The 15,872-nt window shown below is 38.0% G+C and overlaps 1 protein-coding gene across 6 annotated transcripts in view; it reads left to right on the top strand.

Annotated features, from left to right (window-relative positions):
- The window catches only part of ARHGAP32 (Rho GTPase activating protein 32), a 266,634-nt gene that overhangs the window by 87,226 nt on the left and 163,536 nt on the right, over positions 1 to 15,872 (top strand). For 2 of the 6 annotated variants that reach the window (XR_004477239.2, XM_033406970.2), the window contains exon 1: positions 349 to 637. The exons of 2 other annotated variants lie outside the window; for them this stretch is intronic. Coding sequence is in view for 2 of the 4 variants with exons in the window: in XM_033406970.2 (XP_033262861.1) it covers positions 522 to 637 (116 nt within the window). In the remaining 2 variants the exon portion in view is untranslated. Of the gene's footprint in view, positions 1 to 348; positions 638 to 15,872 lie in introns of those variants that run through there. 2 more of the 6 variants (XM_049713594.1, XM_004280480.3) reach the window with 2 other exon arrangements.

Here is a 15,872-nt window from a genome sequence, read left to right as displayed (position 1 = left end):
ACACGTGCGCGCGCACACACACACACACACACATATAACTGAATCACTGTGCTGTATACCTGAAACTAACACAACATTGTAACTCAACTATACTTCAATAAAAAAAGTCTGAGAGAAAAAAGGATATAAGTAAGAGAAGTCTGCATCTTGGAAACTTCTGTTTTTTAACTTATTAGTTGGAAAGTTTGAGAAGAGAGGAATAGTTATTAAATGAATAATAATTAGTGAAAACTCACCTTCATTTGGGTGCTGCATTTGGTTATGTAGGTCACAGAGCCTAAGGCAGTGGGAGGGGTCTGGTGTCACAGGTGTAGCAGTCTGACACAGTGAGGGTGCCTCATGGGATTTCCTGTCTTTGCCTCACCTGCAATTAACCTAGCACATAATAAACTTCGGCCCAGCATGATCACATATCACTGGTGCCTCAGCTGCACACCTGTGTGTACATCAGTAGAGCTGAACAGCCTGAAAACTGCTGTTCTTTAGTCCATGGCTTGAGGTTTAAATTTTTGAAGTACAAGATGGAAACAGAAAGTGAGGGTAGCCCTTCAGGAGATGACAGCGTCTTTTTTTTGGATTCAGAAGTTATAACCCAGGTGACTGACGATGAAGAGGGAGAAAGAGAAGAACATTTCAGGTAATTATGGAATTTGCTGTCAGTTCTCCCTCTCTCACCTTTGTCCCTCTGTCCACGTCCTTCACTTGTGCTACCCAGCCCTCCCATCCTCTTTGTTTTAATCTCTTTTCCAGTAAGACCTCTTTTCTCTGGGGGAAGGTTTGGAGCTGAAGAGGACAGGTTTCTATTTGTACATAGCACTCTTCATTCCACAACTTGTCCTGAGCTTGTAAAAGGCATTTTAAATGACTTGTTAGAACACCAGGAAGAGAAGGTGTTAGACAGGTTTTGTAGTAGCATTTCAGGAATTTCAGGTAGAGACTGAACTACTACCCCTTCGTATATCTGATTTGTACCTAACAGATGTGATTTGGATTTGAATCTAATAGATTTTTCTTCTTCTTTTTCTTGGAATATGTTCCTCTGTGTGTGTGTGTGTGTGTGTGTGTGTGTGTGTGTGTGTGTGCGTGTATGTATGTATGGCTGCTTTTGTTGCCTTATTCATGTGTATGAAACATTTTGATTAAGTACGAATTAATTGTTTCATGAATCAAAGCCTTCTGACCTTATATCTCACTCCCCTTATAGCTCCCCTGCCCCCCGCCCTGGCAAATCTCTCTTGGTTTGATCTCTAGCTGTAACTTCAAAATTGAAGTGTTTGAGAATGCCTCCTGATTAAGCAGCTCTCCAAGTTTCTTTCATTGGTGAAGAAAGAGGTCTCACCCAACTTGTAGACACAGTGCCATTTGTGTATTAATTGTGTTGTGCTGTTACAAATTTTAGGAGACTTTATTCTGGCTTTTCTTTCTCAACAGGGTTAGCAAATTAATTCTTTTGGAGGTATTAAAAAAAAACTCTAGAAGTTTGTACTGCATATTATCACTGTCAGCCACATGGACAATTAAACATATTTTACAGTCTTATCTATGAGTAATTGGGTAGGAGAACAGATCATTATTTTCATCAGATCTTGTCTTTATGTTTAGTGTTCAAAGAGTCTTTCCTTTCTCAAGTTAAAGGATTTCTTTATCTACAGATTTTATTTTTAAAGTCTAGGTTAAATGACAGAAGAGATTGAATATTAGGAACTCTTGATAACCCACACTAAATTTGTTAATCAGTGGTTAAAATGAATAAGAAGTATGTTTTACATTTTAAAGAATAATTCAGTGTTCAAAGTATGAAAATGAACTATTTTATTAGCATATGAAATTCTTTTTTTTGTGTCAGCCTTCTCATTCTCTCCATAGTTTTATTTTAACCTTTCTTTTTTTTTTAATATTTATTTATTTGGCTGCTCCAGGTCTTAGTTGCGGCACACGGGATCTTTTAGTTGCAGCATGCAGGCTCTTAGTTGTGGCATGCTGGATCTAGTTCCCTGACCAGGGATTGAACCTGGGCCTTCTGCATTGGGAGCTCAGAGTCTTAACTGCTGGACCATGAGGGAAGTCCCTAGCCTTTCTTATTTGAGTAAGCTACTTCTCTCCCAAGGTGTGCTGATGCGTCACATATTGCATAGTTTTAAATATGGTCAGTGTGTCATGAACAATTAGTAGGAATGAGGTATTTATTATGTTTGTGTTAAAACTGGCCTGGTGTTAAAATTGTGGAAGTTATTTTGACATATTTGTCAAAGGAAGAAACAACCTGGACTTTGTTGTTGTGATAGATTTGGTACTGTGATCCTCCATTTACTTGTGAGGCAACAGGAGGCTGTCTGGGATTTTTGTTTGTTTGTTTGTTTTGTTTTTTTGCGGTACGCGGACCTCTCACTGTTGTGACCTCTCCCCTTGCGGAGCACAGGCTCCGGACGCGCAGGCTCAGCGACCATGGCTCACGGGCCCAGCCGCTCCGCGGCATGTGGGATCTTCCCAGACCGGGGCACGAACCCGTGTCCCATGCGTCGGCAGGCGGACTCTCAACCACTGCGCCACCAGGGAAGCCCTGGGATTTTCTTTTGACATTTCAGTTTAAAAGCAAATCTGTGTAAGATTGAGCTTTTCTTTTCCTTAGGACTATGTGACCATGTTTTCATCCTGAGAAACTGAGCTAGTGTATGCATTGTTTTAGGAAACTGTGGTACTTTAGAGCATTTGTCTGTTTACAATATTATTTCATAGCTGAATGTCACCATGACTCTCCCAAACCAAATATGTCTTTGAGATTTGATCTTATTTTATTTATAAGTGCAACAAAGAGATCAAGGTAAGGCCACATTCCATGTAGTGTTTCTCACCTCTTCAGCAGTCAGACATAAGGAAATGTGGCAGCAGAGTGCTTGCACAATGTTCACAGTGGCTTTCCAGCTGAAACGCCTTGCAGAAAAAAGTGTGTGTGGGTGTCGAAGGTGGTGAGGGGTGGATAGTGGGAGTTGCAGCTGTAACCTTGGGAGAATCAGTTATAGATTCAGTGCTGTATATGAGAGTTGTTTCTGTAAAGTCAATTTCATAGTTAAAAATATATATAGAAAAGTTATATGTGTTTCTTTAAAATCTGTGCTAATACACATTAACCAAACTGTCATTATGGTTACATACTCATTAATTTCCATGCATGCACACACACAGAATAAGGGCAGAAGATTGAGTGCTCTTCTTTTTCTCTGAATAGCTTCTGAGCTGGGTTTTAAATTCATTCTTAAAAGAATAGCACTGTGTCATTTGAGGCACCATGGCTAAGAGGGTAAAGTCATAGCTACCTGAAGTGTAGGTTTCTGGTGCTGCCAGTCATCGTCTGCTTTAGGAGGAGGTACTCACAGAGGAGCACTATGTCCAGTAGCTTTTGGAATAACTTTTATTTTTGGACTTGGTTGGAGTAAGGGGTAACTTTTCTTACGTTATAGCTCTGTGGGAAGTTGGTCAGTCTCCCTTCATGGCAGTAGTTCTAACCTGCCTACCCCTGACTCACAAATCTCTCATTTTCTGATTTCTCATTTTGTAAAGTTAATATCAATCATACCATTACGGTAAAAGAGTTCTTAGACTAGAATATTTCAAGATCCCCAGAGTCCTTAGAGTAGAATAGTCCTTAGGGATCATTAGAAGAATGCTGCTGTAAATATGAAAGGGGAATATAAGGCAGAAAGGAAAAACAAAAATGTTTTAATTCTTTTAAGAGAGAAAAATTTATTTAGGAGTTCTATGCAGTGTACTAAGCCAAATATGATATAGTACATCAGCTACATGTTTATTAATCCTGTAAAGTAGGTATTATTATTTTCTATCTTCCAGATGCAGAAATTGTAGCTCAGAAAGCCACATACACCATGTTGTCAGTATATGGTAGAGCAAAATCTTGAACCCCAGTGTAATTGATGTTAAAAGTAAAAGACTTCAGTTTTATAAAAAATTTTGATGTATCTGCTGCTAAATGTTATTTTCTAGTAAGTAATAACTTTTAAGAGGCTACAGCTTATTTCTCAGTTCTGAAATTCCTTCTCTGAGGAGTTTTTGAGCACCAGTGATGTATAAATTATGCAGCCAACATAAAAGTGAAGTAGTGCATACAGTAATGTGACCTTGTAAAAATATGACCTTGAGGACACCTGGGAATTATTACTAACTCACAATCATGAGAGGTTCTAGTTCTTTGGCATTTGAGAGTAGAAATGTTTATCATATGATCTTGTTTAATGTTCTCTGGTATCTCATTGTTGGCAGATTCATAGCCTAGTATGTATGACAAACAATGACACATAGTTTGAAATGTTTACGGAGATAGTGCATAATTAAACCACATTTCTAGAACTTGTATACCTTTAAAATTAAGAGTCTACAGATGCCCAGATCTCTCAGTCAGATCTTCACTTGTATCTCCATTATAAGACAATTGATTTTAAGTGAGAAGAGAAGCTTCTGATTTTAGTTAAACCAGATAATTTGGTGTACATATTTTAATTTTTCTGCAATGTATTTATTAGCTTATAGCATCATAGAACTAATGATAATGGCTCATGCATTTGATTGGTTGGTTGGTTGCTTGCTTTATTCATTCTCTGCCTTATTTGAAATGAGGCCATGAGTTAGAAGATACTGCAGCAGTCCCAATAGGTAACAAGGGCTTGGAATATGGTATTTCTTCTAGGTTCTTGCATTTCTTTCAGATCTAGGATGGCTATTTTAATGGCTAAATTCCTCTGGAAGCCCATAAAGCTATTTCACAATTCTCTGCTTTTAATACCCTGACTGTTATTTTGTCTTCTATAGAAATTCCTCATTTTAGGATTCCCAGGATACAGAGGTAGCATTAACAGCTTACCAGTGACAGATATATCAGTATCACACCCAGGCCTATTTTATACTCTGTGACTTTTCATAGTCATCACACCCTTAATTATCTGTTATGTACAATACCAAAAAGATGTGTATTTTGCATTATAAAAAAAAGATATTTCTATTACTGTGTAACTTTGGTTGTGTGATCTGGAGTATAGTTTAGCCCCTAAAATATTCTTTCAATATGAAATATAACTATCACCCAATATACTCTCATTAGTGTTACAAAAATAATAAATTTAATGATAATCAGCAGAGTCTGATGTGAACATTGCTTAATCTCAGAAAATTTTATTCAGTATTGGAGTCTAGCCATTAGGCTGTCTTTGTAATTAACCATGAAGCATGCTCCTACAAGACTTTCTTGGTATTTCACTAATTAAACTCTTTGGGATGGAATCCAAGGTATGTTTGTCTGTGTGAGTTTTATGATGTACAAGAAGGGCCTTAAAGCACAGAAACTGTATAAAACTATGTAGAAGTTCCTGGTTATTAAGTTGTTTATTTAAAGTTAAAATTTTAACTTTCTTTCTATTTCTCCTTAAGCTTTGGATTCAACTTAACATTAAACCCTTGTAAACATTCAATTGCATGTTCAAATTTAGTAAATGAAAATCCCTGAAACACTTAAAGCTCTGTTTATAAATGTAATATAGTCAATTTCATTTTTTAAAAAAAATACATAAAGTGACAAACCTGCGAAGATTACAATCAGAACAAGCAAAACCTTTCTAGATAACTTAATTTTAGAAGTTCTGCTATGCTTTTACTTCCCATTAGTGATTAGCTTCCCTTTTCCATGCTCTCATATGCAGATATGCATTTTCTCTATTATAATTTGCAAATCAAACAGTTTCTTTAACTTAGGTAGGCTGTTTTTTCCCCTCTTGGTGCTCTCTTTTCTTCCCTATTTCCCTTCCTTTTAAGGTAAGGTCTTTAGATACTTCTTTCAGTCCCCTTCTCTCTGGATAAGACTTTTGGTACTCTTCTGTTTAACACCATTCTCCCCTCACCCCCAGGCCTAGTGTTTTGCTGTAATGGTTTACTTTTTTTTTTTTTTTTTTTGCGGTACGCAGGCTTCTCACTGTTGTGGCCTCTCCCACTGCGGAGCTCAGCGGCCATGGCTCACGGGCCCAGCCGCTCCGTGGCATGTGGGATCTTCCTGGACTGGGGCACGAACCTGTGTCCCCTGCATAGGCAGGCGGACCCTCAACCACTGTGCCACCAGGGAAGCCCAATGTTGTTTTTCTTCTTTTCCTTTGTAGGCAACTTATTCTTTCTGAATGCTTGTAGGATTTTTTTTTTTATTTGTAGTTATGTGTATTTTGTCATCCAGTCTTCAGCTTGGAGCTCAGTGACTTTCAATCTACAGATTCAAGTCTTCATATTAGGAAAGATTTTTTAATGTTATCTATTATTAATTATTACCTCTTTTATCTGTAATAATTTTCTCCTTGTGGAATCTATTTATTGCATATTTGGTCTCCTTAATCTTTTTTTCATGATGTATTTATCTTTACATTTTGATTTTGTGATTTGAGGTATTTCTTGTACTTGTTCTTTAGGCCAGGGGTCCCCAACCCCCAGGCCGTGGACCGTTAGGTACTGGTCCGTGGCTTGTGAGGAACCGGGCCGCACCGCAGGAGGTGAGCATGCTAGTGCGTGAATGAGCGAAGCTTCATCTGTCGCTCCCCACTGTTCGCATTACGGCCTGAACCATCCCCCCCGCCCCCTCCGCCTGCCCCGTCCCCACCCGTGGAAAAATTGTCTTCCATGAAACTGGTCCCTGGTGCCAAAAAGGTTGGGGACCGCTTCTTTAGACCACTGATTTCATCCTTTTCTTTAATCTTTCAGATTCAATTTGAGTAGAGAAGTAATTTCTAAGCATTCTTCTTCACGTATAGATATAACATATCCACTGACATAATATTTATACAGTGATAAATTTAGATTATTGTCTTTCTTCTTCAGCTTTGAAGCTTGATTCATTCAATGTACGTGTTCTGTTTGTTCTGACTGAACAGAACTGAAGATTTTACTGCTAAGCTAAATACTGCCCTTCTTTGTTTCCTCCCCCTACAGTGTTTTCTCCAGCAGTCCCATGATGTGTATAGCTTCTGCCTTCTCTTAGGTGCAAACACCCACATTAGGAGCCCTAGTCCTTCTAATTGATTGTTACATTTATTTACAGAGTAATTTTCCAGTTTTTGCTAATTCCTTGGGGCCAAGTACCTCTTTTGTTGTGGAGAGAAGTGGGAGTGTAGCCCCCTTGACCTTCTGTTTTTCTCTGCCGGTTTACCAGTCAGTATGATCCCATTTGCTTTTTTGTCTTCCAGAAGTTGATCGAGATTTCTGGCCTGCTGATCCCACCCATATTAATCTCTTAAGGAGTTATTTCCTTTTATTTGGCTTACTGGCTTTTCAGAGACTTGGAGAAGGAGAGCTCTGTTTCTCAACATATATGCAGTCTTGAATTGGAAGTCCACTGGTAGTTATTTTCATGGCTTTTGAGAGGAAACTTCTGAAGGGGGCATTCAGTGAGGCAGAATCTTGGTGTCTGTCACCTAGTCTAGTGGGTCTCTAGAGGTGAGAATGGCTTGTTTTAGTGTCCTCTTCAGGCTGGGAAGTGGGAACTTCTAGGAGAAAATGGTCTATCTCATCTGGAGTGACTGAGGTGTACTAATATATTTCAGTTTTCCCATCTGCAAAATAAGGCTAATAACAGTGTATCAAACAGTAACCAGTTAAAAGATATAATGGAAGAAAAGGTGCCATTTTTAAGAGCACCAAAGAAGATAAAATACTCAGAAATAAACTTAATAAGGAACTCTAAAACCTATATGAAGAAAATTAAAAATATCACTGAAGGACATAAAAGACGTTTGGAACAAATGAAAAGATATACCTTGTTCATAACAAAATATTCAACATCATAAAGATGTCAGTTTATTATAAATTTAATGTGATAATAAGAATCCTTGTAAAAACCTAGGTAAATTGGTTTTGAAAGAAATTGACCTTGACCAAATAATTTAGCAAACAAACTTTGGGGAAAAGAAAAAAGCAAGGATGTTGGATAGAGGATTAGTGTGAGCAGACATTGCTATAAAGTGTCAATAGTTAAAAACTTGTGATACTGGTATGAATAGAGGGCATAAGGGAGTAAAATGGAAAGCCTAGAAATACACCCTAATACATAGGAAGATATGGCAAAGATGGCTTCTCAAAAACCAACAGAGACATTATGTTTGTTTGTTTTTTTAAAATTAATTTACTTTTGGCTGCGTTGGATCTTCATTGCGGTGTGTGGGCTTTCTGTAGTTGCGACAAGTGGGGGCTACTCTTCGTTGTGGTGCGTGGGCTTCTTGTTGTAGTGGCTTCTCTTGTTGCGAAGCATGGGCTCTAGGCGCATGGGCTTCAGTAGTTGTGGCACGTGGGCTAAGTAGTTGTGGCTCAGGGGCTTAGTTGCTCTGTGGCATGTGGGATCTTCCCGGAACAGGGCTCGAACCCGTGTCCCCTGCATTGGCAAGCAGAGTCTTAACCACTGGGCCACCAGCAAAGTATTGAGGAAAAACTTTGGGGGAAACTGCATATGCATCTGTGGAAAATAAAATTGGAGATCTGCCTCATACCAGGGATAATTTCCAAATGGTTGAAGATATAATGTATTAAAGGAAACCATGAAATATTCAAAAGAAAACATGGAAAATTAAAAAAAAATTGTTTTAGATGAGGAAAGGCATTTTGAACTGACTTAAAATGCAAAACTCCCCATAGAGCTCCATCAGCTTCCGGTCCTTCAGGAAGTCTAAGCTCTGCTCTGAGTCTGACGTGGCCGACTGCAGGGAGCTCTGCAACCCGTTGGTACCAAACCACACCCCTCAAACATCTGTGTGCCTGACAGAGTCTTGATGCTCCGGCTGGGTGTCAGGCCTGAGCCTCTGAGGTGGGAGAACTGAGTTCAGGACACTGGACCAACAAAGACCTCCTGGCCCCACGTAATACCAATTGGCGAGAGTTCTCCCAGAGATCTCCATCTCAACGCTAAGACCCAGCTCCACTCAACGACAAGCAAGCTCCAGTGCTGGACTCCCCATGCCAAACAACCAGCGAGACAGGAACACAACCCCACCCGTTAACAGAGAGGCTGCCTAAAATCATAAGAAGTTCACAGACACCCCGAAAAACACCACCGGATGTGGTCCTGCCCACCAGAAAGACAAGATCGAACCTCATCCACCAGAACACAGGCACTAGTCCCCTCCACCAGGAAGCCTACACAACCCACTGAAGCAACCTTACCCACTGGGGGCAGACACCAAAAACAGCAGGAACTACGAACCTGCAGCCTGTGAAAAGGAGACCCCAAACACAGTAAGTTAAGCAAAATGAGAAGACCGAGAAATACAGAGCAGATGAAGGAGCAAGGTAAAAACCAACCAGACCAAACAAATAAAGAGGAAATAGGCAGTCTACCTGAAAAAGAATTCCGAGTAATGATAGTAAAGATCCAAAATCTTGGAAATAGAATGGAGAAAATTCAAGAAACGTTTAACAAGGACCTAGAAGAACTAAAGGTCAAACAAACAATGATGAACAACACGGTAAGTGAAATTAAAAATTCTCTAGAAGGAATCAATAGCAGAATAACCGAGGCAGAAGAACGGGTAAGTGACCGGAAAGGTAAAATAGTGGAAATAACTACCACAGAGCAGAATAAAGAAAAAAGAATGAAAAGAATTGAGGACAGTCTCAGAGAGCTCTGGGACAGCAAAAAGTACCAACTTTCGAATTATAGGGGTCCCAGAAGAAGAAGAGAAAAAGAAAGGGACTGAGAAAATATTTGAAGAGATTATAGTTGAAAACATTCCTACTATGGGAAAGGAAATAATCAAGTCCAGGATGCGCAGAGAGTCCCATACAGGAGAAATCCAAGGAGAAACACGCCAAGACACGTATTAATCAAACTATCAAAAATTAAGTACAAAGAAAATATATTAAAAGCAACAAGGCAAAAGCAACAAATAACATACAAGGGAATCCCCATAAGGTTAACAGCTGATCTTTCAGCAGAAACTCTGCAAGCCAGAAGGGGGTGGCAGGACGTATTTAAAGTGATGAAAGGGAAGAACCTACAACCAAGATTACTCTACCCAGCAAGGATCTCATTCAGATTTGACAGAGAAATTTAAACCTTTAAAGACAAGCAAAAGCTAAGAGAATTCAGTGCCACCAAACCAGCTTTACAACAACTGCTAAAGGAGCTTCTCTAGGCAGGAAACACAAGAGAAGGAAAACACCTACAATAACAAACCCAAAACAATTAAGAAAATGGTAATAGGAATATACATATCGATAATTACCTTAAATGTAAATGGATTAAATTTACTCCAATCAAAAGACACAGACTGGCTGAACGGATACAAAACAAGACCCATATATATGCTGTCTACAGGAGACCCACTTCAGACCTAGGGACACATACAGTCTGAAAGTGAGGCGATGGAAAAAGATATTCCATGCAAATGGAAATTAAAAGAAAGGTGGAGTAGCAATTCTCATATCAGACAAAATAGACCTACAAAAAAGACTATTACAAGAGACAAAGAAGGACACTACATAATGTTCAAGGGATCAATCCAGGTAGAAGATAGAACAATTGTAAATATTTATGCACCCAGCATAGGAGCATCTCAATACATAAGGCAAATGCTAACAACCATAAAAGGGGATATCGACAGTAACACAATAATAGTAGGTGACTTTAACACCCCACGTTCACCAATGGACAGGTCATCAAAATGACAATAAATACGGAAACAAAAGGTTTAAATGACACGTTAAACAAGATGGTCTTAATTGATATTTATAGGGCATTCCATCCAAAAACAACACAATACACTTTGTTCTCAAGTGCTCATGGAACATTCTCCAGGATAGATCATATCGTGGGTCACAAGTCAGCCTTGGTAAATTTAAGAAAACTGAAATTGTATTTTTTTCCGACACAATGCTATGAGACTAGATCTCAATTACAGGAAAATATTTGTAAAAAATACAAACACATTGAGGCTAAACAATACACTACTGAGTAACCAAGAGATCACTGAAGAAATCAAAGAGGAAATCAAAAAATACCTAGAAACAAATGACAGTGAAAACACAATGACCTAAAACCTATGGGATACAGCAAAAGCAGTTCTAAGAGGGAAGCTATAGCAATACAAACCTACCTCAAGAAACAAGAAACATCTCAAATAAACAACCTGACTTTACACTTAAATCAATTACACAAAGAAGAACAAAAATACCCAAAAGTTAGCAGAAGGAAAGAAATCATAAAAATCAGATTAGAAATAAATGAAAGAGAAATGAAGGAAACGATAGCAAAGATCAATAAAACTAAAAGCTTGTTCTCTGAGAAGATAAACAAAATTGATAAACCAGTAGCCAGACTCATAAGACAAAAGGGAGAAGATTCAAATTAACAGAATTAGAAATGATAAAGCAGAAGTAACAAGTGACACTGCAGAAATACAAAGGATTATGAGAGATTACCACAAGCAACTATATGCCAATAAAATGGACAACCTGGAAGAAATGGACAAATTCTAAGAAAAGCACAACCTTCTGAGACTGAACCAGGAAGAAATAGAAAATACAAACAGTCACAAGCACTGAAATTGAAACTGTGATTAAAAATCTTCCAACAAACAAAAGCCCAGGACCAGATGGCTTCACAGACGAATTCTATTAAACATTTAGAGAAGAGCTAATCCCTATCCTTCTCAAACTCTTCCAAAATACAGCAGAGGGAGGAACACTCCCAAACTCATTCTACAAGGCTACCATCACCCTGATACCAAAACCAGACAAAGATGTCACAAAGAAAGAAAACTACAGGCGAATATCACTGATGAACATAGATTCAAAAATCGTCAACAAAATGCTAGCAAACAGAATCCAGCAGCACATTAAAAGGATCATACACCATGGTCAAGTGGGGTTTATCCCAGGAATGCAAGGATTCTTCACTATATGCAAATCAATCAATGTGATACACCATATTAACAAATTGAAGGATAAAAACCATATGATAATCTCAATAGATGCAGAAAAAACTTTCTACAAAATTCGACACCCATTTATGATAAAAACCCTCCAGGAAGTAGGCATAGAGGGAACTTTCCTCAACATAATAAAGGCCATATATGACAAACTCACAGCCAGCGTCATTCTGAATGGTGAAAAACAAACCATTTCCACTAAGATCAGGAACAAGACAAGGTTTTCCACTCTCACTGCTATTGTTCAACATAGTTTTGGAAGTTTTAGCCCCAGCAATCAGAGACAAAAAAGAAATAAAAGGAATCCAAATTGGAAAATAAGAAGTAAAAGTGTCACTGTTTGTGCATGACATGATACTATACATAGAGAACCCTAAAGATGCTACCAGAAAACTACTAGAGCTAATCAATGAATTTGGTAAAGTAGCAGGATACAAAATTAATGCACAGAAATCGCTTGCATTCCTATACTCTAATGATGAAAAATCTGAAAGAAACTAAGGAAACACTCCCATTTACCGTTGCAATGGAAAGAATAAAATACCTAGGAATAAACCTACCGAAGGAGATAAAAGACTTGTATGCAGAAAACTATAAGACACTGATGAAAGAAATTAAAAATGATACAGACAGATGGAGAGATATATCATGTTCTTGGATCAGAAGAATCAACATTGTGAAGATGACTATACTAAAAGCAATCTACAGATTCAGTGCAATCCCTATCAAACTACCAATGGCATTTTTCACAGAATTAAACAAAAAATTTCACAATTTGTGAAAAAGACCCTGAATAGCCAAAGCAATCTTGAGAAAGGAAAATGGAGCTGGAGGAATCAGGCTCCCTGACTTCAGACTATACTACAAACCTACAGTAATCAAGACAGTATGGTACTGGCACAAAAACAGAAATATAGATAAATGGAAGAGGATAGAAAGCCCAGAGATAAACCCATGCATATATGGTCACCTTATCTTTGATAAAGGAGGCAAGAATATACAATGGAGAAAAGACAGCCTCCTTAATAAGTGGTGCTGGGAAAACTGGTCAGCTACATGTAAAAGAATGAAATTAGAACACTTCCTAAAGCCATACATAAAAATAAACTCAAAATGGATTAAAGACCTAAATGTAAGGCCAGACACTATAAAACTCTTAGAGGAAAACATAGGCAGAATACTCTATGACATAAATCACAGCAAGATCCTTTTTGACCCCCCTCCTAGGGAAATGGAAATAAAAACAAAGATAAACAAGTGGGACCTAATGGAACTTAAAAGCTTTTGCACAGCAAAGAAAACCATAAACAAGACCAAATGACAACCCTCAGCATGGGAGAAAATATTTGCAAAGGAATTAACGGACAAAGGATTAACCTCCAAAATATACAAGCATCTCATGCAGCTCAACATCAAAAAAACAATGCAATCCAAAAATGGGCAGAAGACCTAAATAGATATTTCTCCAAAGAAGTTATACAGATTGACAACAAACACATGAAAGAATGCTCAACATTAGTAATCATTAGAGAAATGCAAATCAAAACTACACTGAGGTATCACCTCACACTGGTCAGAATGGCCATCGTCAAAAAATCTACAAACAATAAATGCTGGAGAGGGTGTGGAGAAAAGAGGACCCTCCTGCACTGTTGGTGGGAATGTAAATTGATACAGCCACTATGGAGGTTCCTTGAAAAACTAAAAATAGAACTACCAAACGACCCAGCAATCCTACTACTGGGCATATACCCTGAGAAAACCATAATTCAAAAAGAGTCATGTACCACAGTGTTTATTGCAGCACTATTTACAATAGCCGGGACATGGAAGCAACCTACGTGTCTATCGACAGGTGAATGGATAAAGAAGATGTGGCACATATATACAATGGAATATTACTCAGCCATAAAAAGAAATGAGATTGAGTTATTTGTAGTGAGGGGTATGGACCTAGAGTCTGTCATATAGAGTGAAGTAAGTCAGAAAGAGAAAAACAAATACTGTATGCTAACATATATGTATGGAATCTAAAAAAAAAAAAAAAGGTTCTGAAGAACCTAGGGATAAGACAGGAATAAAGACGCAGACGTAGAGAATGGATTTGAGGACACAGGGAGCGGGAAGGGTAAGTTGGGATGAAGTGAGAGAGTGGCATGGACATATATACACTACCAAATGTAAAATAGCTAGTGGGAACAGCCACATAGCACAGGGAGATCAGCTTGGTGCTTTCTGTCCACCTAGAGGGGTGGAATAGGGAGGGTGTGAGGGAGACGCAAGAGGGAGGAGATGTGGGAATATATGAATATGTATGACTGATTCACTTTGTTATTCAGCAGCAGCTAGCACAACAGTGTAAAGCAATTATACTCCAATAAAGATGTTAAAAAAATGCAAAACTCCTAAAAGAAAGGGTTCTGAAATTCAACTACATAAAATATAAAACATCTGCATTATAGAAAACAATAAGCAAGGACCAATGACAGCCTTTAAAAAATACTTGGAATTCATAATACAAATGAAGAACTAATCTCTTTAGTATATAAAGAACTAAAAAGATATAAGAAAAAGACCAGGAACCGAACAGAAAAATGGGCTACTGTATAAAAAGAACTTTTTACACTGTGTTGTATTTGTCTTTCAGGTACACGTGAACATATATAAAAATGACATTTACAGATTTGTAGCATAGTTAGTAATAGCAAAAGATTGGAAATAATTCAAGAATTCATTAGTAGGGGATTGGTTCAGTAAATTATGGAATATCTACACAGTGGACTGTTACACAGTTATAAAAACAGTGAAGAAGCTCTTTATATACTGATATGGAAAGTTCCGCAGGAAATATTAGAGAACTGCACAAGGGTGTGCAAACATACTTTTTATGTAAAAAGTGGGGTGGAGTTGGAGGAATAAAACTGTTCTAATTTTTTGCGCAAAGAGTAGCATATTTACACATTGCTTTTTTACTTTGCTTTTTGTGGGTATATTCTTTAATATATACGCAAAAATTACATACATAAATATATATATTCTTAAAGTCTGGAAGAGTATATAAAGTGGGGAATTTAATGGGTAGGAATTGGGCAGACTGGAGACAGGGAAGGGAGGTAGATTTTTCGCTATATACCTTTTGATACTCTTTTGATTTTTGCATGATAAAGTTATACTTGCTAAGAATTATAGTATATCAGGCATTTCCAGTTGGAAATCACCAGAACTCGATTCCTCTGCCTTCAGTAATCCTCCATTCTGTTTTCACCACCAACATAGCTAACCCTGTTATTGTTAGAAGTTCAATTTCCTTATTTTCTGGGAATTCTAGGAATATTAGACATTTGTAAGCACTTAATAATCTGTATAAACGAACCGGAACAGAGCTCCAATATTTTAAGGTGCTTTGTAATCTAATTTATTATTATCCTCTGAAGGTAGGAAAATATATTACTCCCTATGATGACAGGTAATAACTCTTATCATTTACAGACACACACAGCCACCTTGTAGCTTCAGTTTTACAACGTAAACAGAGAACACCAAACTCACCAGTTTAGGTATATCTCAACGAGATGTTCTCTTCAGTAGAATTTAAATATATTCTTTCACAAACAGACAGACATAAATAGACTAAAACCCATTTCTCTGACAGAGAATAGGTGCCTTTCTCTATCTGTCAAATATCATCACATGGTCAGACCATAAGAAAACTTCCCAGTCATTCCCTATACCAATGGGGAGTAACTCACTGTCCACCAGTGTCACAGAACCATACCCAGCTGGGCAAAGTACCAGAAATAAACAAAAAACAAAGATTGGGGGATAAAAGGAAAGAAGTTCTATTGCTGCTTGGAATTCACTCCGGGGATCAAGGGAAGATATCCCTGGGAGCAAGCAGTCCCTTAGGCGATGTGT

The sequence above is a fragment of the Orcinus orca genome, chromosome 8 (assembly GCF_937001465.1).
Source record: "Orcinus orca chromosome 8, mOrcOrc1.1, whole genome shotgun sequence".
Lineage (NCBI taxonomy): Eukaryota > Metazoa > Chordata > Mammalia > Artiodactyla > Delphinidae > Orcinus > Orcinus orca.
This window is presented reverse-complemented; position numbering and strand designations above follow the sequence as displayed.